The sequence below is a fragment of the Pezoporus occidentalis genome, unplaced genomic scaffold (genome assembly GCF_034315485.1).
Source record: "Pezoporus occidentalis ecotype Australia unplaced genomic scaffold, CSIRO_AGI_Poc_V1 ctg40, whole genome shotgun sequence".
NCBI classification, from domain to species: Eukaryota; Metazoa; Chordata; class Aves; order Psittaciformes; family Psittacidae; genus Pezoporus; species Pezoporus occidentalis.
Window position 1 is genome coordinate 3,245,749 of NW_026915725.1, and position 23,749 is coordinate 3,269,497.

General features: G+C 37.8%; 1 protein-coding gene across 6 annotated transcripts in view; it reads left to right on the plus strand.

The window, feature by feature from the left end:
- Window positions 1–23,749, plus strand: part of NEBL (nebulette) — a 251,627-nt gene that overhangs the window by 180,282 nt on the left and 47,596 nt on the right. For 4 of the 6 annotated variants that reach the window (XM_062633653.1, XM_062633655.1, XM_062633658.1 and 1 more), the window contains 11 exons: window positions 928–1,029; window positions 2,596–2,697; window positions 9,539–9,646; window positions 11,086–11,190; window positions 15,985–16,092; window positions 17,060–17,170; window positions 19,102–19,212; window positions 20,936–21,046; window positions 21,739–21,849; window positions 22,111–22,221; window positions 23,381–23,485. The exons of the other annotated variants lie outside the window; for them this stretch is intronic. In XM_062633653.1, coding sequence (XP_062489637.1) covers window positions 928–1,029; window positions 2,596–2,697; window positions 9,539–9,646; window positions 11,086–11,190; window positions 15,985–16,092; window positions 17,060–17,170; window positions 19,102–19,212; window positions 20,936–21,046; window positions 21,739–21,849; window positions 22,111–22,221; window positions 23,381–23,485 — 1,185 coding nt within the window. The remainder of the gene's footprint in view (window positions 1–927; window positions 1,030–2,595; window positions 2,698–9,538; window positions 9,647–11,085; window positions 11,191–15,984; window positions 16,093–17,059; window positions 17,171–19,101; window positions 19,213–20,935; window positions 21,047–21,738; window positions 21,850–22,110; window positions 22,222–23,380; window positions 23,486–23,749) is intronic. 6 annotated transcript variants of the gene reach the window in all.

Here is a 23,749-nt window from a genome sequence, read left to right on the forward strand (position 1 = left end):
TACTTTCTATTTTCTGTAGACTTAATTTTGTGTTCTCTAACTTTTGCCTGAAACTTCAATTTGTCAGACACTATCTGATGATTATCTTAATCATTCAGAATAATTCAGTAAGATAGCTCTTGGAAATTGGCTTAGATTGGCACATGTGCTACAGCAAGGGAGAAGGAAAAGTCTACCCTGAAGAGGGAGAAGGATAACTTGTGGTCCCAGAGCTCTGCAACGTCCCTGAGGTCTGTGCTGTTCCTGTGATTGCTTTGCTAAATGAAGAATGCTTGGACTCTCCTACCCGTGGTTTAGCCTTCTGTCCAAAGCTTTCTGAGTCCATTCATTATAGTAGCGGCTTTTGCACAAACAGGTTCAGTTTTGTGTTCCGCATGCTGGAACACTCAGCCTTCTAGTTCCTATGATTGCGCAGTGGAGCAAATAAGTGGAGTAGCGGGGAGTGGGGGGATGCTGAGGTGGAGTTGTGTCATTGAGTTACGTACCAGCTGCATGGCTGCCTATTACTGAGAAAGATGTTTGCTGTGGTAGCATTGCAGTTTCGGTTCAGTGTAGCTGCAATCTGCCAGGCTGCGGTGTTTGGTATCGTGGCGGGTTTAGTTTATGTTAAAAAAGAGCACAGCATAGCAAAAATACCATACTCTCAGAAGTCCTCTGAAATTTAATGATAAACCTAATATTTCAGTCTTTGCAGTGTTTTCATTTTCTACTACGCTTCTAAGCAAAACCATTTTCATTTAAATACTGTATTTTATGCTTCTGAATTTCTTATGTTTCCTGTTAACCTGTGTGTGGGTTTTACTAAATAATCCCTGTCAAGCAGAGTTTTATTAAATTTGATGGCTGAGTTGATAGGTCGTTCAAAGCTTATTTATAAACTTCAAACATTTTTGTCTATTTTAAACAAAACTGTTTTTTGTTTGACAGGTATCCTATAAGAAGGATGTGCAAGATACTCATAGATACACTGAAGTGCTGAACAGGCCAGACATAAAGATGGCAACTGAGATAACAAAGATAGTGAGCAACGTATGTTCATCTGTTACTCTTTTCGGTTTTTTAGACATATTATTCCAATGTCATTCAGATTGTTTAGAATGCTGCTGAAATTCTCAAATGTCACAAGCAGAAAACCTGAAACCTCAAGTCTGATGTGGAGGTTTCATTAAAAAAAAACAAACCCACAAAAAACAAAACCCCCACTAACCTTGTCTGGTATGTTGCAAAGTTATGGGTTTCTTCTAATTTGATGTTGACAGTATGACCTTTGCAATTATTTGTCATTGATCTAAAGACAACCATAAGCTTCCTAAAGTTGGTTTTGTTTCAGCTTTATTCATGATAATCATTCTCAAAATAAGTCATATGCTTGTATGCTGTACTGCGCTTCTGAAGACATACCAAGCCTTTTTTCACCTCAGTACAAGAGAAGCTCACATCTTGGGACTCCCCTTCCTCCTCCCATCTCAGCTGGCAGTGACAGGGAAATGCAATTCCCTGCTGTCCTTCTGAGAGCTGTGCAAACACACTGCTTCTTGCATGGGGACTTTCCTCCCTGAACTCCCCTCTCAAATTCTTTGCCCTCCCACTGTGACATCTGCTAATGGATAGGTCAAGGAGCAGTTTGAAAAGCAGCAATGTATGGTGCATTTTAATATTTTATTGTAGACAGGTTAAACAATATATATATTAAAAGTCCTGAGCCAAGATTTTAAGTAACTGCTTATAGTTTAATGTGAGGCTGACTAGGCAGGTATGGGGAGAGAGTTTAAAGAGACCTGAGATTTACCTTTTGAATATTCAAGATTTTCTGAAAAGCAAGAACAACTACAAAATTTTAAGTTCAACACCCAAATTTACTAACTGCTCTTCCAAGTCCATTGGAGTTAGAGTGGCTTTTATTTCTCTCAGTCTGTTGTTATGACGTGTCCTTGCTGATTCACAGTGCCTGAGTAATGCAAGAAGCCTATTTTAGGCAATGGATAATTTAGTTTGTGATATCGTAAAGCACCTATTGTTGATTCATCTGTGCTGTTTTCTAATGCATTGTGGAAAAAAATTGCAGCAATTTGCATGGGAGGCAGTTCAGCTGGAAAGATCACATAACATGAACCTTGTGGGACTAATTCTGCTCTCTTACTCCAGTGCAACCTCACTGACAATCAGCAAGATTGCAGTCGTGAAACTGAGAATGGAATTTGACCCTACGTTTCAAAAAGCTGCCCCTCAGCCTAGTTTTGTTTCAAGACTATTTTCAGCTGCTACAAATAATCTTGTGTAAACTGCAGGCTCTGTCGTAAGAAATACTGAGCCACTGTAAATCATTCTGCCTGATCGGGAGAACAATATTTCTCAGGCTTAAGATGTGCATTTGGTTAAAGTTGAGTTTGTGAATGCTGTGTGTTGTATTTTACAATAAATAAATATGTTATTGTTAACGAGATGAAGCCTGAGAAGGGCTTTCTTTGGATTAGAACAGTAGTGTCAATGCAGATCACTAAATGAGACCTTTTCTACTGGCTTTAATGATTGCATTTTGCTTGATAAAGCAAAACAAATTAATTTGATAGTGATTCATACTAATTGTTTTTTAAGGCTGAGTACAAGAAAGGAAGGGGAGAGATGAATAAGGAGCCTACTGTACTTGGAAGACCAGATTTTGAACATGCTAAAGGAGTTTCCAAACTGTTAAGCCAAGTAAGAGTCTCTATCATTTTACAATGACTTCATTCAGATCTCTTGCTCCCAGCAGTGCAAGAAAATATTTGGATTTTCAGATTATTATCTCTAATTGCATGAAGATTATGTTCTCAAAATTTTCATATAGTATTGCAATGAGTGGTAAATTTAAGCTTCCTAGGAAACAGAATATACATTTTTAATGCAAAAACCCAGTGAACTTTGTTACAACTCATCTTTTGGCTAGATGGTATATATTTATACAGATTATCTGGGATTTCTAAAATATCATCTGATCTGTATGTAATTTAGAGGCAAATTTTGCTTCTCATTCAGTTTTAGTGGAACTTTACCTTGTGATTAATCCCACTGAAGTAACTGGGGTCTTTTGTATAACTGCTTGCTAATGTGAGTAATGGGATCTGAATCTGGCCTGACACGTAAACCACCTGCCTTCCCTCCCCCTGAAACTGAACCTTTTATGTACTACTAACTGTTATATATTAACCTCAGAAAAAAAAGAAAAACAAGGGGGAAAAAAAAAAGAGGAGGGAGTATTTTAGTCCCTAACTAAAAAGAAAGCTGAACACACAAATATTCCCTCTTTTCCTCTTACAAGTCTTCTCTCATAAGATCTATGCATCACTCTACTACAGATCAGTCTGACATCGATAGAAGGGATTTTTGACTGCTGACCTGTTTTTTTTTTGGGTGTTTTTTTTTTTTTTCCCCTGGAGTAGTTATTACACAGTGCCTTGCATAATCCTCACGAGTAATCCTGTCAGGCCACACTTACATCTTTTGTAAACCCAGGAACAAATTTTGCCCTCCTGTAGGAGGAGGATAACACCCTTTGATAGGAGAAGGCCATGTCAGCCTTCTGAGAACTAGAACAGCTCCCCCCCCCCCAGTGTAGTAGTATATACACTAAAACAGTCTGAAAATCAGTGTTGTGTAACAAATACTTGTGATTTGACTACATAGTAAACATCATTCCTAGAACTAGCATAAAATGAGAATAATGTGCCGTAGGGAACAAGCTGCAAAACAGTGCAGTATCTTTGAGAGGTTGAACTCTTTTTGCAGTCTCCAAACATTTGCCTTAGATATCTGCTACTTGATTATCTGTTAAAGATGTGTTTTTGTTTTATTGCTTTGTTGTTGATATGTTCAGAATCAAAATTAGTTTGTGTTCTCCAAATAGATTTTTATCTTCTATTTTTTAATGGATTATGTGCTCATTCCTCTGCTGATGGGCAAGTCTCCTAAAAGATTCTTTTGTGCTTAACATTATGGAGGCTTAGAAGTCAACCTGTGCTTTCTAAGATGGCCCAGTGTGACGCTGCTTAGATCTCGGTGTCACTTATAGAAAAGGGTCTGTCATTTAGCAAACACTTTCAGTGGTTTTTAAAAGGGTTCGTATCTAAATTTAGTGTATGGTTTCCTGTATGTCTATTCCATGGCTGTCACACTCCTTTCCTTGCAGCCAATTTCAGAGTCTAGTGGGCTTGCAGCTGCCTGTCATAGCAAATGAGACCAAAGTGGATCCCTTTCCAATAGCCCTCTCCATCTCACTAAGCCTGGTACCATTGAGGTTGTGGCAACAACCTCAACAATCAGAAAATACCAGCTGGATCATGAGGTCCTGCAGGCTGATGTTGAGCCAGCTGCATCATAGGCTTCATCAATATACTTTTTATCTCATTTTTATTAGACGTGCTTTTTCTCTTGGACAATGCATGCTGCATGTGCAAAAGCTTCTTCACTGCCAGGGACTGGGATGGCAGCAGTTCTAGTTGAGATGCTTCTGCAGAAGAGAGCATTTGGTGCGCAATTTTAACTTTTTTTTAGAGTCCAAATAGTGCAGAAGGTGTGGCAGCAAGAGAGGAGCAGTTGACAAAATGTAGCTTGCTTACAGCTTGTTTGTAAAGAAGGTTCCTACTGAACCTCAGTGGTCCAAATACTGCAGCGACTGGGCCTGGGTCCATATTTTGGGATCCTTTCTTCTCTTGTCTTCTTCTCAGTCTACACTGTTGTGGCTGCTTGCAATGTGTGATAGGGAACATACGTACTTTCAGAAAGGGAGGCAATGCTTCAGCTTGTCGCTGCTGCCAGCCATCTGCATACATCAGCATGGAGACTGTAAACACCAGGCTGCTTTCAGCAGCGGGGAATGCACTCAGCAATTCCCAAGCTCCTAGGAAGGGAAGGCAGTGGCCATGAGTTGTCTAATGTTTTTATATATTATTTGAATCATTATAACACTTAGACACAGTGACCATAAATCAAGAGCACAGAAAAATGAAGATGACCCCTGCATCCAAAGAGCAGGGTTGTGGGGTAGGATGAGGAATGCACCTGTGCTGTAGAAGAGGAAGAGCCCTGAATATAGGTCAGCCATGTCAGTCCTCTTCATCAAGGATCATGAAGAAGGCTTGTAACAATTGCAAGATTTAAAAAAATAGGGAAGTTAATAATCTATTGTGTCCAGACTTTCTGGCTTTTAGGTTTTCTGTTTGTTTCTCAGCAAATGGGAGCATTATAAACTTTTTGTGCCGAAAGTTGGTAATCTCCCTTAATAGCATGAATCTATAAACTGTGACAATGCATAGAAATATTAGTTATTTGACCCTCACAGTAAATTTGCAAAGTTGACAATTCTGATGGATGTAATGGGAAGAGAAGATGATACCATGTTTTAATGTGGTGCATATGGGTAGGTAATTTAGGGAGTATGGAGAACAGGAGCAAGAAGAGGTCAGGCAGTGTGGGTGTATGGGTGTAAGGAAGGGAGAAAGCAATCAAGGCAAGCAGGAAGGCAAACAAAGCGAAGAAAACAGTGTTAATGTTTGACTGGCACTCAAGGCTCTATGAAATCAACGAACCCTCTTTCTCCCCTCTTTTTCCTTTTTCTTCTCTCTTTTTTTTTTGAAGGTTTTCTTTAACAACGCTTTTGACAACAGCAGCAGCGAAAATAATAGCTCCCAGAACTAGTGTATTTACCCACAGCACGTGGTAACCCCTTTCTGTTGATTTTAAACCAAATTTAAAACAGAAACTGTGTTAGCCCTTGTGAAAACTTGAAGCTTGTCAATTTACTGAATGTACATTGTATAATTTGGGTTATTTTTGTATTTCTTATAAAAACAAATTTTTTTTTATGTCTTTTTTTTTGTCTTCTGATGCATTTTATTAGCTTTTTCAAAGAGCTGCTGATATGAAGTATTTTCCTTATGGTGTTCAATAATTGGTTTTACGATCAATACTTTGGGGTATTTGTATTTCATGCTGGATCTGGTGCTTATTGTTTCAGGGATAAAATTGTTAGAGGTAGAATATTTTTCAAAATATACCTTCTCTGAGATTATGAGTAACAACACAAAGAGCCTAGGATTTTCCTAGTCTGTCTTTGTGTTAAGCTCTGCTAGTGCTTTTAGCAACCCAATATTTTAATTTAGCTCATTGTTGATGTAACATTTTCTTCAATACCTGTTTGCTCTGACAAGTTTTGTTCTGTTTTGTTTTTTTTTATTTTTAATATGTTTTCATATATTCGTGAGGAAATGCTTTAGCTGCAAGTGTCTGCTTCATCCTGGGATCCCAGTGGTTGAATGCTTCAATTTTTGTAGGTTCTTTGTAAATCTGAACAGTGGGTGATGTCATCCACTTCTGAAACTGAACACTCCCTGTGTGAACAGCTTTGAACTACAGAATTGATTTAGGAATGTTGCTGCAAAGCTTCAAAAGACACTGCTCTGTCCAGCTGCAGTTCTGACTTTTACCGGTTTTGTGCAAGGCCGATGAGAAGTTTGTTTACCCATGCCTTATTTAATTCCAGTTTGGTTTTGAAGGGATGTTGAGTTAAAAGCCTGCGAAGTTTGCTCTTCCTTCAGCAATAATTAGAGAGCAACCTCCACACATTTCTTTTAAATTAATCCCTACTACATACTCTAAAAAAATAAACAAACTTAAGACTTTGATTAAGATGGTAATTAAGTAGCCATCTTTTAAACTCTCATTAAAATAAAGCTTTTGGTTAATGATGAAATTTGTAGAGAACTTCCACTAACAAATGTCATTTCTACTCTGGCTTTTTATTTGCTCTTCTGCCATGTTACAGCATTGCTAAGACCTCCCTCTTTTGGATGTTTTAGAAATCACTAATGAAGTATTTTTCTGCCTTGTTTTTAATCAGAAGCCTTTCTCTCAGGCTTATTTTTCCCCTTTAAATTGCATTCATGACTTTCGTCTGTTCAAAAGAAGGATAAATAGCGTGTGAGTTACTTCACAGTGACTCATCCATGGGCTTGCTCTTCTCTCTTCGCCCTCTGCCACCCCACGCTTTCTTTCAAAAGGAAGAAAGAAACAGGAAAATACTGATAAAAGAGAAAGTGAATGGGTGTGTAACTTTCAATGTGATGAATCCCCTATGACACATCAGAGTTAAATTACTGCTGGAAGTGCTCTTGAGATACTGCCAGGGTCATCTGATATTATTGTGCGGTCTCCATTTTGCACCAGAGTGACATGTGTGATGGTGTTGGGGAGGAGAGCAAAGTCAATAAAAGGAGAGCAGGCAGATGAGGCATTAGGGCCTAGAGGTACTAAGACATCCCTCAATCCAACAGGAGCATTTATAGTTGGATTGGTTGTCAGTCTCCTTAAATTTGGGACCCTCCTGTACATCGACATCAGGAGGCACAGCCCTCTGAAGACTGGGTTTACTGGCTCCCCTCTTTCCTTCAGTAGTAGTAGTGTGATCTGAAATGACACTGTTAAGGATTTATTACTGAAATCTCTAGATTGAAATGTATTGCTAAAATAACCTTTCAAAAGATGGCATGAAATGGCTGCAGCTGGAACATGGCAAGCCAGTTGTGAAGAGAGGTCCCTTTAGTACTGATGTTTTCACACTTAGAAAGAATATCAAGGACCACCTTGTACATTCAGCTTGTATGCACAGTTTGTGGGCATTTGTTGGCTGGGCAGAATACAGCCTGCAGTAGCTGGATATTTAAACTCTTGTTCATGGTGTCATTATGATATGAGCTGATGCCCAAGCAGTAAAAGATAATTTTGCTTACCATGCTAAGCTTGATCTTTGGTTTCAGAGACTTTCTGAATCACATGTTCCAGCACTACCTGATTTTTATTAGAAGGCAAGATTTAGATACACATTTTAAAAGAGAAAAGCCTACTGATTTATTCCTTTACTGCTTGCATAGAATGTCGATTTGCCTTTGACAAAGGCAATGTCTTTGTATGTTCAGATATATGCCTTTGCGCTTGATCCAAAGCCAAGGCAAATATCAAACAATATGAACCAGATGAATCTACCAGAAGGCAATAGATATTCTTTTCTACAGTTAGCGTGAAAGATTCATGGAGCTCATCATGCGTTCAGGTAAAGTTTCTCTTTAAAAGTAACGTTTTTGAATTTCCTTCCTTTGAAAAATTAACATAAGTGCTAGAATCATAATGTGGTTCTTGAATATAAACACTTAGTGTCTGTCTGGGTAGCCTGGTGTTAGTTTCTTGTTATCCTCATTAATGAAATATTGGGCATCGTGGCTAAGGATGACGTTATGTAAGCTAAACCACGTTGAGAGTCTTTTGAGGCAAAGAAGAACTAAAAGGGAAAAAGAAAATTCTTCCCACAACTAAAGCTGAGAAAAAAAAAAAAGAAAAGGAGATTGTTTGAGGTGGTTTAACCACTTTATCAGACATGCGTGTGGGAATAGAGAAAAAAGGAGTAAGGGAAAAGCTGTGTATTTATTTAATGCAGAGCGTGGTAAATTATAACGGATATTGCATAGGTTCAGATATCAGGTGTCTGACTAATATTCATAAAAGCACTGTAATTCAGACTGAGTTTTATTCTCCTGCATGATGCCCAGCTGTTGAAAAGAAGCAAGTCATGTGTGCAAAGTGCCCAGATGTTTGATGATGATGCGCAACAAGGAGGACAAAGGAGGGAGATTTACTCTTTGTTTGATTTCATATATTCAGATTCTGAATTCAGTTCTTCAGCAGGTTGTATGGATTTTTTGTGATTTATTTACTTTTAATGTCATTTCGTCAACATTTATGTATTGCTTATTTCCTCTTACATGTGTTGTAGTTTCCTCTTTTTCTTTTGAACAAGAAGAAAAGAGAGTGAAAGTGATGGCAGGCAGTCACTTAATTGTGCTTTCTAACACTGTAATGAGGTGGGCATTGTCCCCAAGAAGGGACTGTACTGCAGTGAGTTTCCTTGGAGGTCTCATGGGAAATTTCTGTCAGAGTTACAAATAAACCTGGGGGCTCTGGTGACAGCCTGACTCAGTGCGAGTGACATGTGGACCTGGTGGCGGGAAGATGGCTGAGTGGAAAGTTTGATTCTGATATGCCTCTTTCGAGTGGTTGAAAAATGTACAAGTGATTTATTTTACCAGATTTATAATTTATTAATCTTATTTTTTTTTCTTTAAAACCACATTTATTATGTTAACTATGAATTGAATGATTCTCAGTAGATTATTATTGCTAGTCAAACAGTTCTGGTTTATTTGATTACTCAGGTGAGTCGTATGGTTTTTGTTTCTGTTTCCTTTTTATAAATGCTTCAGCACCAGTAATCGCATATGACAAACTAAAATTTATTTTTTTATTTTAGTAAAATTCAGATACAGAAAAATTACTTTGAAACCAGCATGAGAGAGTCACAGGTGTGGCTAAACTGGGCTTCTTTAAACATCTTGACTCTTTAAAGATTTATGGATAAGGCTTTTGCCTTAAATAAGCTCCTTTGTAGTCTGAATTCTCTGTGCCTTCTTTAAATGCTACATGTTAATATTAGATATGTTTGTTCTGGTGAAAGGTGAAATACAAAGAGCAGTTCAGTAAGGAAATGAAGAGCCATCAGTACAATCCTCTTGACAGTGTTTCCTTCAAGCAAGCACAGATTGCATCCACCTTGGCAAGTGATGTAAGTGAATTTGCTTTGTATTTTATATGCATTTACATAGTGAAAGCCTAATATTTTTTCTCAAACAGAATTTCTTTTTCCATATTACGAATTACTCTGGGCTGCAACCTCTGCTATACAGTGTGTCTATCTAGCAGGTACAGCATGTTACACATTTCTTCCTCTGCCTCTGACAAAGCCCTTTGCCAGAGGCCTGGAGAGTTTTTCATAATGATTTTAGATGAGATTCGTCTTGCTTAACTTCGTATTTCAAAAGGTATGACTGCTTACTATGAGCTAATCGTCTTGTACGCGGTCCCTTTGTATTTGGGAAAGAAAAATACATATAGGGGCAATTCTTCTGACCTGTTGTAGATTCCAGAAGGAGCGAAGTGCTGCCATTTCTCCAGTGGTTGTGGAAGGATGCTGTATGTGCAGCTCAGATTTATGTGTCTGTCTTTTAGACTTCATTCTGCTGTTTGATCCTCTGAATGGTATTACAAAGTACACCAGTCACTAGATTCAGCAATGGGTGCCTGCTGCTGAAGCCAAATTGGAGAGAGCATCTATATGGAGTGACAATGCTATTGAGTTGATATATTTAACAGTGTTTCTAATGCTAAAAACATGAGCTCTTCTTTGAGGCCATGATCCCAGATAGCCAAGGGACATGCCTTCTGTAGTTTGGCGTTTCCAAAGTGTGGGACACCACCCAGAAGAGCCTGGCTCTGGCAAGGCTCTTACCCAATATGTAATTGTTTCAAAAATCTAACTGTTTAGTAAAAAGTTAATTGAAGTAATAACTATTAGAAGAGGTATGCGAATTGAGTGCTGATGATTTGAAGTCTAAATCAGAGAAGAGCATGGTATGTGTGTGGAAGTGACTAAAGATACTGGTTTAAAGTTTTGTCATCTAAGACAGGTAAAGCTGGCTGGTTTTCTTCCTGTAAAGATGGACATCCAGCTCTCAGAAGAATGGTAAATCCTACTGTAGGCTGATAGGAAGTTATTTTCTACTACTTCATTAAGTGATCATCTTTTGTTGTAGGTGACTGTATATCTTTACTGAAAGCAATCTGTATTAAATAAAATTTACAGGAGCTCTTCTCTTTAACTGATTTATATAGAACTTTTTTTTATTTGGACAGTTAGTTTCATTCCTGAATCAAGAGAAAAAGAACAAGAATCAACAGTCTGAAAAGTCATAGAAATCACGATTTTGTTGTAAATATCATTTTTTGAGGAAAAGTTTGAGTAGTTCCCAAATACTTGCTCAGCAGAAGGAATCTTTTATTGTTTCCTATCCTCCAAATAATAGTAAATGACCACCATCTAGTGGTTGGTAGAGATTGTTCAGGCAAGCACTTAATGCTCTCTCTTTCCGAACGGCCACATGGTAATATGAAGCTGTGAATTATTTTGTTAAACTTTGTTTTACATAACTTAAATTCTTTTTCCAGGTGAATTACAAGAAAGATTTGGAAAACCTACATGATCCAGCTTCTGATCTGCCAAACCTGCTATATTTAAACCATGCTTTAAATATCAGCAAAACTCATAGCAATGTAAGTTGCCTTTATAAAAATGATCTGAAAAATATATTTGGTAAGGAATGTAGTATGTATACTCTTTTTAGGATACATAAATATTTGTTACTTTCTTCACAGTTTCATAGCCAGTAGAACGTAGCATTATAACCATAGTAGTTGGGGGATGTAGTGAAGGAAAAAGGGCTTTTAGGAAGAGATATTTCAGTTATTAGAACTAATATACTGGATAAGAATCACGCAGCCTTCTGGTACTTGAGCATTTCTTGTGAAACTTTGTCCACTTCTTACTTTGATAAGATACTTTTTTCCTTGTGAATCTCATTTTGCCTAAGATTTTACTTATTGCTTTCATCTGCAAGTCTCTGTACAAAAGTGACCATTATGCTAGTTTAATTTGACTTCTGCCATAAACAGCCTCTTGAGTGCTAGCTTCCTTTCAACCTTCTCTGTCTAAACCTTTTTCCTACTCCTAAATGTCTGAGGTGTCCTGCACTGGATCAGGAAATAGGCACACACTCCATTCTGCCCCATAACAAACATGCCCCTTGGTGGGGCTGGTGGTCTGACATGGAGTAGTGATGGGGATTGAAATGGGGAGGAAGAGATGGGAAACCCCTGGCTTCTGTGTTATGCTGAAGCTTCTCTCCCGTTCCCAAAATATTTCTACTACATGTGTGTAGGCTGGTTAGCTGCACTTGTTGTCTTTACTCCAGAAACCACAGGAGGGACGCAAAACTGCCGTGGAAAGGCGTGAGTGGGTGGTGTTGGGAAGGAAGACTGCTCGCAGTCTGCAGGAGGTGAATGTTTCACACACAAAGAGTTAGCCCTAATGGCTAGGATCATACTGGGTTGTCTTCTCTGAGTCAGTGCCTGCTTGTGAAGGTTATGCCTAAAATAATCAAAATAATCCAGCCTTCCCATCTGTGCTTGATTGTTTGTATTACTTTTTCATGATTTGAAGCTTGCTTTTTGACTGTTTCCAATTTGTGAAGCTAACACTGACTATCCCTTTTTTTATGGGTAATGAATTGATAGCTTTCCTTCCTGCGTTCTTCATGACATTTTGGCCTAATTCTAGTTTCTTTCAATGTAAAGTAAGGTTGGCATTCTTTTTGCTAATTAAATGAAGACCCACGGAATGAGCTTCAGTATTTTGCTATCTTATCTCTAATGAGATAGAAACCTGGACTTCCCTTAAGGCAGCTCACTTCTTGCAAAATTTATTTCTTTCTGTTGCTCAGGAAGGGTTGATTCATATTGTCTATGCCTTCTTCTGAGGACTCGAAATACTGAGGTTCTGATTTTTGCATTGTCCAGATGCTGGTGGATATTTTTTCTTGCTGCAAGCAGGAAGAAGAATGCTTTGCCAATCCCTAAGGTCTCCACTAGCTACTTGTCTTCTACACAAATCCTGTTTTCAAAATCCTTTTTAGATTTGACCCCCCCATGTACTCTCTTTGATTTTTAACTTGGCCTACTCTCCTGCCTTTCTTCGTGCTTTTCCAATGCCTTCCTTGTGTCCTCCTTGTCTCTCCACAGCTCATACCAAATCTTTCTTGTAGTCTGCTTCCACTGTAGGAAACAACCTTTTTGATTGTGCTGTTAACTGATTTCCAAAGTCTGATCATATGGGCTATTTTTTTTTAGTCCTCTGAAACACAGAGCTAATTGCCCAATTTAGCTGTTTCCCTTACTATACCTTTGTCCCTTGAACTTTATACTTCTCTTCATCTTTTGCATAACAAAGCTATGCCTGCTCTGGTGTGACATGTTGGACTGTATGGTTAATTAAACCATAAACTAATAAGGTTGATTTAATTGGTTTGCTGATTGACCTACAGTGTAGAAGTGTGTGCAACTTTATGAAACACATATACTCTATGTAAATAGTATACATGTCTAACAGGAATGCAGAGCTGTTATACACGTCAGCTTCCATCAGAATAAATTCCAGCGGTTACGAGGAGAGCTTGATGGGCATGTTTGGACACACACAGACTGATTTTGACAGATAGAACTTATCCTGTTTTCATTTTTTTGATGAGGGAGAGAGTTCACAACCTGGAGCTTTCCCCTCATATGGTATTATCCCTGTTTCGTCTGGGATAGAGTTAATTTTCTTTCTAGTAGCTGAGGTAGTGCTGTGTGTTAGATTTAGGTTGAGAACAATGTTGATAACGCACTGATATTTTGGTTGTTGATGAGCAGTGCTTACATTAAGTCAGGGACTGTTCAGCTTCTTATGTTGCCCTGCCAGCGAGCAGGCTGGGGGTGCACATGAAGCTGGGAGGGACACGGCCAGAACAGCTGACCCCCACTGACCCAAGGGATATTCCATACCATATGATGTCATGCTCAGCATATAAACTAGGGGGAGAGCTGGATGGGGGGATCCTTCTTGAGAACAAGCTGGATTGTTGGTGGTGAGCAGTTGCTTTTCATTTCCTTCGCTTGGGTTTAATATATCTGTTTTTGTTGTTTCCTTTCCTTTCCTTTCCTTTCCTTTCCTTTCCTTTCCTTTCCTTTCCTTTCCTTTCCTTTCCTTTCCTTTCCTTTCCTTTCCTTTCCTTTCCTTTCCTTTCCTTTCCTTTCCTTTCCTTTCCTTTCCTTTCCTTTCCTTTCCTTTCCTTTCCCTTTCCCTTTCCCTTTCCCTTTCCCTTTCCCTTTCCCTTTCCCTTTCCCTTTCCCTTTCCCTTTCCCTTTCCCTTTCCCTTTCCCTTTCTCCTTCCCTTTCCCTTTCTTTTCTTGATCTTATCTCAACCTACAAGTTTTCTTTTAAGCTTCTTATTCTCTCCCCTATTCCACGGGGAGGGAGGGAGTGTGGTGCTTAGTTGCCAGTTGGGGTTAAACTACAGCAGGTATACATGTAATTCATTCTCTTTGGCATGAATGGTGGAGACACAAAATTTAAAACTTTGATATGTGTATGACAGCAAGTTTATTGTTTGGCACATTTTTAATCTGTCCCTATTGTAAAGACTTTGAGATGCTTATGAACTCAGGATAAAAAAAAAAAAAAAGGTACACAGATGTGTTTTGTGTTTCATTTTATGGAACAGGGTGAATGAACAGGACATAAGAGACTGGATCTGGTGCCTGTGGTTTAGTGTAGCAAAAGATTATGTGATTTTCCTCATTTGATTTTATAGGGTTTTTTTCTCTAATTTTATTCCATTAGTTGGGGAATGGAGTAAAAGGGAGTAAAAGTATGAAATCAGAATCTGTAGATGGAGATTATTTTTGTTTGCTTCCACAGAAGTGATTTTGGTGTGCGACATTTAGAATGACTTCCACTAGGAGGCAAACCCAGACCATCATATGTGTTCCTTTGCACTTCAAATGTAAATAATGATGTTTGTTTTCTTGCGGACATAAACATTTGGCTTTGGATGGGAAAGACAGGCATTTTCTCTAGGAACTGATGAGAGTTTTATGTTGCTTTTTTTTTTACCATACCCTTTTTTCATTTCCTCACAATATTTTAATTTCAAATTTAGCAGTAGATCTTGAGGCCTAAAATACAGTTTCTTTTATGCTGTTTCTCCCATAGTTATTTAAAATGGTGTTTAAATTGCAAAACCTTTTGGATTTTGTTTGTGAAAACATTCTTGGATAGGTTTTTTCCAGTATGAATATAAGTAATCATTTAAGCAAAGCAAGGGCTTTTATGATTTCACCCTGGATACAACCAAGCAAATCAATCACAAAGAAATTGCAGTGCTTCAGGCAGGTATACACAAGCATAAATACATGTTGCTGTCCTGGGTTCAGCAGCAGCAGTCCTGCTGCTGAACCAGGACAGTTGCAAAGATAAAAATGCAGCATTCTAACAGTGATTAAATCAGGCACAAACATGCATGACAGATTACAGTGATGTACAGTGCATATTCAATCAGAAGCACCGTAAGGAAGGGGAGCTTGTTTTTCCAGGACCAAAACCTAGTGTAGAAGCCTGACTAGGAAAGAGAGTCTGATCACTGTACTCAAATACAGACATCACTATTTTTGTAGAGACAAATAAATTAAAATATTATTCATTCTGAATATCATATTTTGATTTGTAGATATTTGCTTTCCTTTATGGCTTGTGTAGAATATTCTGTCATACACTGCACTGATTAATTTGAGGTTTGCCAATCTTAGTCAAAAGAGAGTGAATGAATGAATTCAGAATTCTGCAGGTTTCCAAACAAAGTGTATTTGCTTTGTGCGTTAGCATAAAATTGCATGTGGGTGTAATAGCCCTGTGTTCTTCAATGGGATTTTGCTACTAGCTTTAATATCATGGTCATTGGCAGCTGGGAGGGGAATATTGGTGCAAGACTGCACCCTATGAAGGCATTCGTTCCTTTTTCCCTCCCACAGGTACAAATAAAAGTGCATTTCAGAGTGATGCTCCTGAGGGTGAAAGAGAGACCTCTGGGCTGTGGCTGTGAAACAGATTTTGTTGTTGTTACAGTAAATGTGGTGTTTAATGGAAACATGACAGGGGAACCTATTAAAAAGCTGCCAACTGTCTAGATAGAGGTCATTCAGCCAAAATCATACAATTAGTTTCAGGATTGTGATTGATGCTCCTCACCCATACTGTCTTCAATGTTTACCATTTTTAGGTCTGATATTTTTAAGCAAAGGAATAAATGACTCCAGAAAAAGTTTCCTTGTCTATTTCTCCAGCAGGTTAAGCTGGGGAGGAGTCTTCCAACTCAAAACCTCTAAGCGGTATGGCTAAGACTGTCTGCCACCACAGCATGCAGTCAGATCTCACATTCTCTCAGCTGTTAACACCATTTATTTTCATTTTCCTAGGTCAAGTACAAAGAGAATTATGAAAAATCTAAAGGCAGATCAATGCTGGAGTTTGTGGATACACCAATGTATCAAGTTTCAAAGGAAGCTCAAAAGATGCAAAGTGAGGTTAGTAAAAATGTGTGCTTGAACTGGTAAAATTTAGATCAACAGAGAAGCTAACAGACATCTTGTTCTCAGGTTAAGAAAACAGGTGAAGCAGATGGTAAAGGTTTCATAAATTGGGGACATGGTAGAATTAGTACTGAATAGTTTTCTTATTCTGTAGCTCAGTTCTTCAAATACATTTTTTCTCAAAAAGCCCCATTGTTTCTAGAACTAGATGCAAATTGTAAGTAGCATAATTTAGTTAAGTGGAAGCTCAAAAGGTTGTGTAGATCAGAGATTGCTAACTTTTTTACCTTCTGCCTTTAATTCTGTCTTTAACGAGGGAGATTTTTTTAGATGGGAGCGAGCGAAGCCATACAGGCCAGTCTGACCCCACACCTTAACTGAAATGTGCTCCTGTCTGTTCACCCTAGGGAACTCAGCAAGGGGGAACAACTGTGCCCAGGCTGCACAACAGGACTGGCTGTTCTGTGTCAGGCCATTTTTTTCTAACTTTTTAATAGAAACTTCAAATAATGGAAGTTTTGTGACCTCCCAGGCATTCTAATCCAGTGCTTCACCATCCATCCTAAAGGAGCATTTTCCTGTGTCTGTTTTGCTGCAGTTTGATTCAATTCTTTTTGCTGTGTCTCATGAAAAATGGATGATTTCATCCTCTTGGTAGAAACTTTTCGGTGTTTAAACCATTACTTTGTGTGCCATTTGTCTTCTCTTTTCTCTATGAACCAAAGCGTTTCTTTCATACATAATGTTAAATATTCTCTTCGGAAATTTTATACATATGTATTTTTGTCTAAATTTTGTGTCTTGTAAAGATAATCTAAGTAATGAAATGAGTTATAAAGTTGCTTATTAATGTGATAATTTATGGCAAGACTCATTTCTGTGTCTGTTTGCAGTGTTCTTTCTGAAATATGCTTAGAAATGCACATATGTCTACCACTAATTGTTGTTTTTGCTTCAATAGAAAATGTATCGCAAAGATTTTGAAGAAGAGATCAAGGGAAAACCCTCAATGGATTTAGACAAGACCCCAGAGTTCTTGCATATAAAACAAGTCACTAACTTTCTGAAAGAGGTAGAGGATTTTTATTCCTTTTTTTGTTGTTGTTAAGTTGCGGCATCACTACAAGCTACTGAGTGCTGAAAACTCACAGTTAACTTGGTAGCTAAATACAAAAGTGACTTCATGAATAAAAATCGCTGCATGTCGTTTTATATTCTGATTAGTCCTGTAGTAAGAATCAATACTTCTTGAGATTTCCATATAAGCATAAGGAAATGATAAAGCCTAGTACACCTGAACCAGAAAAACAGAGTTAAATGAGCAAATCAGATGACTCCATAGAAAACTGAGTGTTTTCAGAAAATTCCCTCTGAGGGCTTCAGTTTTGGAATTTATTCCTCCCTCAGGCTCAAATAGCCCAGATTTGGTGACCTTCCAGGCATGCTACATAAGACATCTGCTTGATACAGTTTTGGAGAGGGCCTGAAATTTTCTTTCCAGATAGATGAAGGAGTGGAAAAGAGGGTTTCTGTTCATGTCCAGATAGCAGTTTTTCCTTTTGAGTAATTATTTCAGGTTTATGATAGTCTGTTCTGGTTATATAGATGCCTTGAGCTGTATATAGTTGCTTTTAACTAATTTAATTGAAACTATTATCTATCATACATGTTATGGGTGAAAATAAAGGAGATCAAAATTCCCTAATATAGCTGTTTTATTACATAATTTGCTTTAAGAAAATTTTATTAGGAGGTGCAGTTTTTCTGTAATGCCTGTTTCTTTGAAATTTGCCCACTGTTCTTCAGTTGTGTGTGGCATTATAAATTAAACCACTTTTTTTCCATAACTGAGAATCCTTCAAACTTTAATAGTTTTATATAAATCAGAACGGTTTTCATGCTAGAACTGGTTTCATGCTAGGCTGCCAGGTAGACAATTCTCTAGCTGGGTATGGTTTGTGCAGTACTGTTCTGCACGTACATGACTTGTATGCTTACTGAATAAGGAAAATGCAAATACTTGCTTTTAATTGAGTTGATCTTGCTGCATGCTGAATGTGCGCAGAAGTGGTAAGTGCAAGCATAGTTGTAGATGTTCATCTTTGAAAATTTTGATGTATTTTCCCTCCATAGTGCTACATGCATTAAGATGTTTCCTAATTCTTAGCTCCACAAGTTTTATGACTTATTACTTAGAGACTAAACTATGCTTGTAAGCCAGAGGGGAAGAATATGAGAAAATGGAAATGGTATTTTAATGCGTAACTGCATGAATTGCATATGAGTTTATATTCACATTCAAGGAAAAACAAACCCAAAGATTACATAGGTTTAATTATTCTTTCAAGATTCAGCAAAATGATGTATTTCTTCATAGTCAAAGATGTAGCATAGTATTTTGTGTGAAGCTTTATAATCAAACTTAGGTATTACATGAAGCAAAGAAGGTGAACCTGGAGTTCTTAAAAATGATTTTTTTTATTTTTTGTTTATAGTGTCAGCTGTGTTCCAGCTTATTCTGTTGCTTTTCCACTGTAGAGAATTCTGCATCTATATTACAGTTTATCAAGTAGTGGTTTTAACAGGTCCTAGTATAGTGTTCAGGCTATCCGTCCTGGTTGTGATACCATTAGTGGAACAGAGGTAAAAACTGCATATATTATGCAGCATATATTAGTCTGTAGAAGCAAATGCTATTGCAGTTAAAATGTCCATAGAGAGGCAGCTGAGGTCCCTAAGCAATGTGCTAGCACTGTATAGGAGAACACTATTTTTCAAGACCGTAACAGGAAAAAATGTGGTGACATTAAAACCTTTTCACTTCTTCAACATTGTACCCTTACATTTCATAATTTTCAATTCTGTTTTAACTCTGGAGAATGTACTTCTGCTAATTCATATTTCATAGAAATTTCGAAGAGACCCTTGAGACACTTAATAAGTGGCATTTCTTGTCAAGATCTTGTGCACAATTGTAAGTGGAGAAATCTCTGTTTTTCTTAGAAAGAGTACAGAAAAGATTTGGAAGAAGGAATGAAAGGAAAAGGAATGACAGTGTTTGAAGATACACCAGATTTGATTAGAGTGAAAAATGCAGCTCAGATACTAAATGAGGTATGTTATGCTAGTCAACTTTATTGATGTCACAGAATGTTCACTCTTTATGTAATACTTGACTGAAAATATTCTTTTTTTTTTTTTTTACATAATCTACAGTAAAATAAGTACGTGTTGATACTAGAACTCCTTCTGTTTTGCTTTAAGAATATAGTAAAGTTGTGGGGGAAAAAAAACAAAACAAAAATTTCAGATTTTCAGGCAATTAAAAGGTCAATGGAAATATTGGGGTCAATAGAGTATTTAAAACTAGGTTCATTTTTCCATCTATTTACTTGTTAATAAGATAGTATTGTTAATATTTTAAGGGAAAAAGAGTTGACTGTTAGTGGACTTGTAAAGAAAAGTCAGTGAAATAATTTTGAGGTTTTTGGAATCACGTACCTCCTATCGGCAAATAAATTTTGGTAATAACTGCCAGGCATCTTGGGAAGATCTTTTATGCAAACAAACTGTTCTACTTGTGAAAAGTAGAGTTGCTCCTGAAGAAATGGATTTTCTTGAGCTATAAGAACCAGAGGGAATGTCATGCATAGGGCCAATTTTATCACTGTAAAGAAATGCAACTCCCAGGATTATCTTTTCCTTGCTGTTTTAGGCAAACAGCTGGGAAGAAATATCTGCCATTCCACCTTTAGCAGAGGGGAAGTGATGGGTGATGTCTTCTCACAGGTTAACTTATACTTGCAAAAAACTGTGGTTTGCAAAGTAGAGAATGGTTTTGCTGTGTTTATTTCCACATCAGAGTGAGATAGCAATGGAAGATTGAAAGTCTTTTTGTTCTTGTTCTTGTAAGTGACCAGACCATTGCATTGAGAAGAAAGATATTTTACTTCTTTTTCTAACTAATGTAAACCTGAAAAATAATTAACAAGAAAAGTAAGAAGAACTTTTTTAGTTATGTGTATCTATTTTGGAAAAAAACACCCTTGTTTTCCACAGGCAGAGGTAAACTAGAACAGAAAAAGAGTGATTACTACTATAGTAACAGAAAAAGAACTGCCTGAGAAGCTATTAATTTTTTATTGAAAAAAAATTGCAACTATTGTACACAGTATTTCTGTATTACATTTTAATATAGTTTGCTGATGAACAAGAAATATATCCTTGCATGGATAAGATGGAGATGAAATATTCATTTTGTTTCCTGATTATTGGTTATTTATAATTTATGTTGTGAGGAAAAAGCAGCAATCATGGATGAGTACTGCCACTTGCCTAATGGCTGTAGTTCAGGAAAGACCTATTAAATGAATAAATTACAACTTCCTGCTCTGAAAGTTCACTGGAAACAATTCAGTATGGTATTAAATTTCTAACATGTAGTCCTTTCATAAGTAAAATATTTTCTTAAAAGTAAAATGTGTTTCAATTAGGCTGACACCAAGTTCCAGTTTATTACACTATGTTCTGCAGAGCTAAACTTCCATTTTACTTTAGAGGATAATTGTAGCAAGCTGTATAGACTGATTTCTCCCTTTTCCCCCCTCCACTAATTAAAAACTCAGTGGTAGAGTTTTGTACGCTCAGTGACTATCTCCTAAAGTTTTCCTCCTGTAGTTGGTTGTGTTTTCCTGACAAAAGATTGCCAAGAGTCTTGAGAGTTATGACTCTCAAGATTTTTGATTGGCTCTAAATCTTAAAATTGGGTCTTGTGCAAAAATCTACCTGTAACTCTCTGGCTACTGTGAGTATAATGTATGAAGTTTTGCCTTTACAGAAACAATACAAGAAAGACCTGGAAACAGAAATTAAAGGGAAGGGCATGGATGTTGGTCCAGATACTCCTGAGATAAGACGAGCCAAGAAAGCTTCTGAAATTGCAAGCATGGTCAGTACCATACCTGGTTCAAGCTTTCCATTTGATAGAATGCAACAAATTATTGTCATTGAGAATTCCAAGTGATGACCAATCTAGGCAGTAGCAATACTACAAATTTCACCAAATACCTAACCTGTTCAGCTATGTACTGGAACACAGCTGACACTATAAAAAAAAGTTGCATAATCAGCATACGGGAAAAATTAAGATTTCCCAAAACTCTGGCCTTTCTGTCATTTTTTTTGCAGGTTGTGCTTGTTTCTCACAAACCATGCTTGGCCTGGGGTGTATTCAGTAGCTGTGGGCCCTACTGCTTTTAGGTCTAAAGAGTTGCTTGTTTGGTTAGGACCAAACAAGAAACAGAATGGGAGAGATAACAAAGCCTTATGACCCCAGTACTGCAAAGCACAGCTGAGGGAGAAAGTCTCGTTTATGTATGTCTGTGGTTGCAGCTGCAAAAGCTGCAAAGACAGGTAGATGTGAAAGGCTATATCAGATTTGAAGAAGTCTATTAAAATATCTTTTTAACTGGTCAGCAGCCACAGCATAGGTGTCTCATAGATAGATCCTACAGAGCTAGTGCTGTTGAATCAGAAGTATTTGGTCTTTTAAGAATGCTGTTCAGTGGAATTACACAGATTAAAGTTGGAACAATTTAAGAATTTGGCTGTCTGACATATTTACAATGCTGTTCTTTTCAGAAAGAATACAAGAAAGACTTGGAAAATGAAATTAAAGGAAAGGGAATGGGAGTGGGCACGGATACTCCTGATATACAACGAGCCAAAAAAGCTTCTGAAATAGTAAGCCAGGTGAGTACAAAATTAATCTCTTTAAGATTACTTTGGAAGTAAAACATAACGAGATGTTTAAAACCATAAAATCTTCTGAACATACTTGGGCTAAAAGGAATAAGCTATGCACAATGGAAACATTAAATTAAAGAAATTGAAGAATTTATTTAAAGTCTGAACAGTGCTCTCAAAATAGCTTTGAAGACATTGAAGACGTACAAATAACTGTAGAATTAGTTACAGTTGTTTTGATTTTTTTTCTTTTTCTTTTTTCTTCAGAAAGAATATAAAAAGGATCTGGAGACTGAAATTGTAGGAAAAGGAATGCAAATTGGCCCATATACTCCTGAAATACAACGGGTCAAAAGGGCTTCAGAAATAGCAAGCCAGGTAGGCATACTTCAAAGACTGAATGTTTTAATTCTGTGTGACCAATGAGTGCTTGACAGACATTTCTCAAAGTACCTCTTCTCTAGCTCTGTAGAGGCTTTTGTACTTATATTAAATTAATTTACATGTAGTAAAACATCTTACTGCCTGATTCTTGTTTGTATTTAGGCCTGTCATGCCATGTAAATTGTATTTGTTTACGTCTATTTATAGGTCTTTTTGCATTACCTAAATAAGGTTATAGATATACCCTGACAGTGAAGGGAAAAGATATTACACATATGAGAATATATCAGTGTGGGACACAGTGTCAGCTGTCCCACACAAACAATAGGGGAGAGGGACCTGGGGGTCCTAGTGGACGACAGGATGACCATGAGCCAACACTGTGCCCTTGTGGCCAAGAAGGCCAATGGCATCCTGGGGTGTATTAGAAGGGCGGTGGTTAGTAGGTCGAGAGAGGTCCTCCTTCCCCTCTACTCTGCCCTGGTGAGACCGCATCTGGAATATTGTGTCCAGTTCTGGGCCCCTCAGTTCAAGAAGGACAGGGAGCTGCTGGAGAGAGTCCAGCGCAGGGCAACAAAGATGATTAAGGGAGTGGAGCATCTCCCTTATGAGGAAAGACTGAGGGAGCTGGGTCTCTATAGTTTGGAGAAGAGGAGACTGAGGGGTGAGCTTATTAGTGTCTATAAATATATAAAGGGGGAGTGTCACGAGGATGGAGCCAGGCTCTACTCAGTGGCAAACAATGATAGGACAAGGGGTAATGGGTACAAACTGGAACACAAGAGGTTCCACTTAAACTTGAGAAGAAACAACTTCTCAGTGAGGGTGACGGAACACTGGAACAGGCTGCCCAGGGAGGTTGTGGAGTCTCCTTCCCTGGAGACATTCAAAACCCGCCTGGACACATTCCTGTGTAACCTTATCTAGGTGCTCCTGCTCTGGCAGGGGGCTTGGACTAGATGATCTTTTGAGGTCCCTCCCAATCTCTAGCATACTGTGTGTGAATAACAGCATCATGGAGGAGAGGGAGGTTGAAATAAATACTGTACGAGGATGTTGAGGGTCATCAGCTATAAGCATGTTTTGTTGCAGTTTGGTTGTTCTGAAAGCCTCCAAGAAAGCAGAAAATAGACATTTTAAATTTATTTTTCAGAAAATGTACAAAGATGAAGCAGAGAAGATGCTGTGTAATTATTCTACTGTCCCAGACACTCCAGAAATGGAGAGGATAAAAAGTACTCAGAAAAACATCAGCTCAGTGAGTAATAGTGCTTCTCTCTTTGCTTGCAACTTTTCAGATATTTTTCAGTTTAAATAGGCTCTCCTGTGCTGCAGCATGAAATAGGGAACTTATGAGTAAAAATCCTTTGAACTATTTGCATAATTTTCCTGGCAAAAGCTGTATCACTCATTTCTTTCAGTAAAAAAAAAAATGCCCAGTTTTTCTAGGTGTTATTTTGAATTGCTAAACCACTTACACCACCTTGCCAAGCCACAGTTATTTTTAAATGAAGATTTTTTT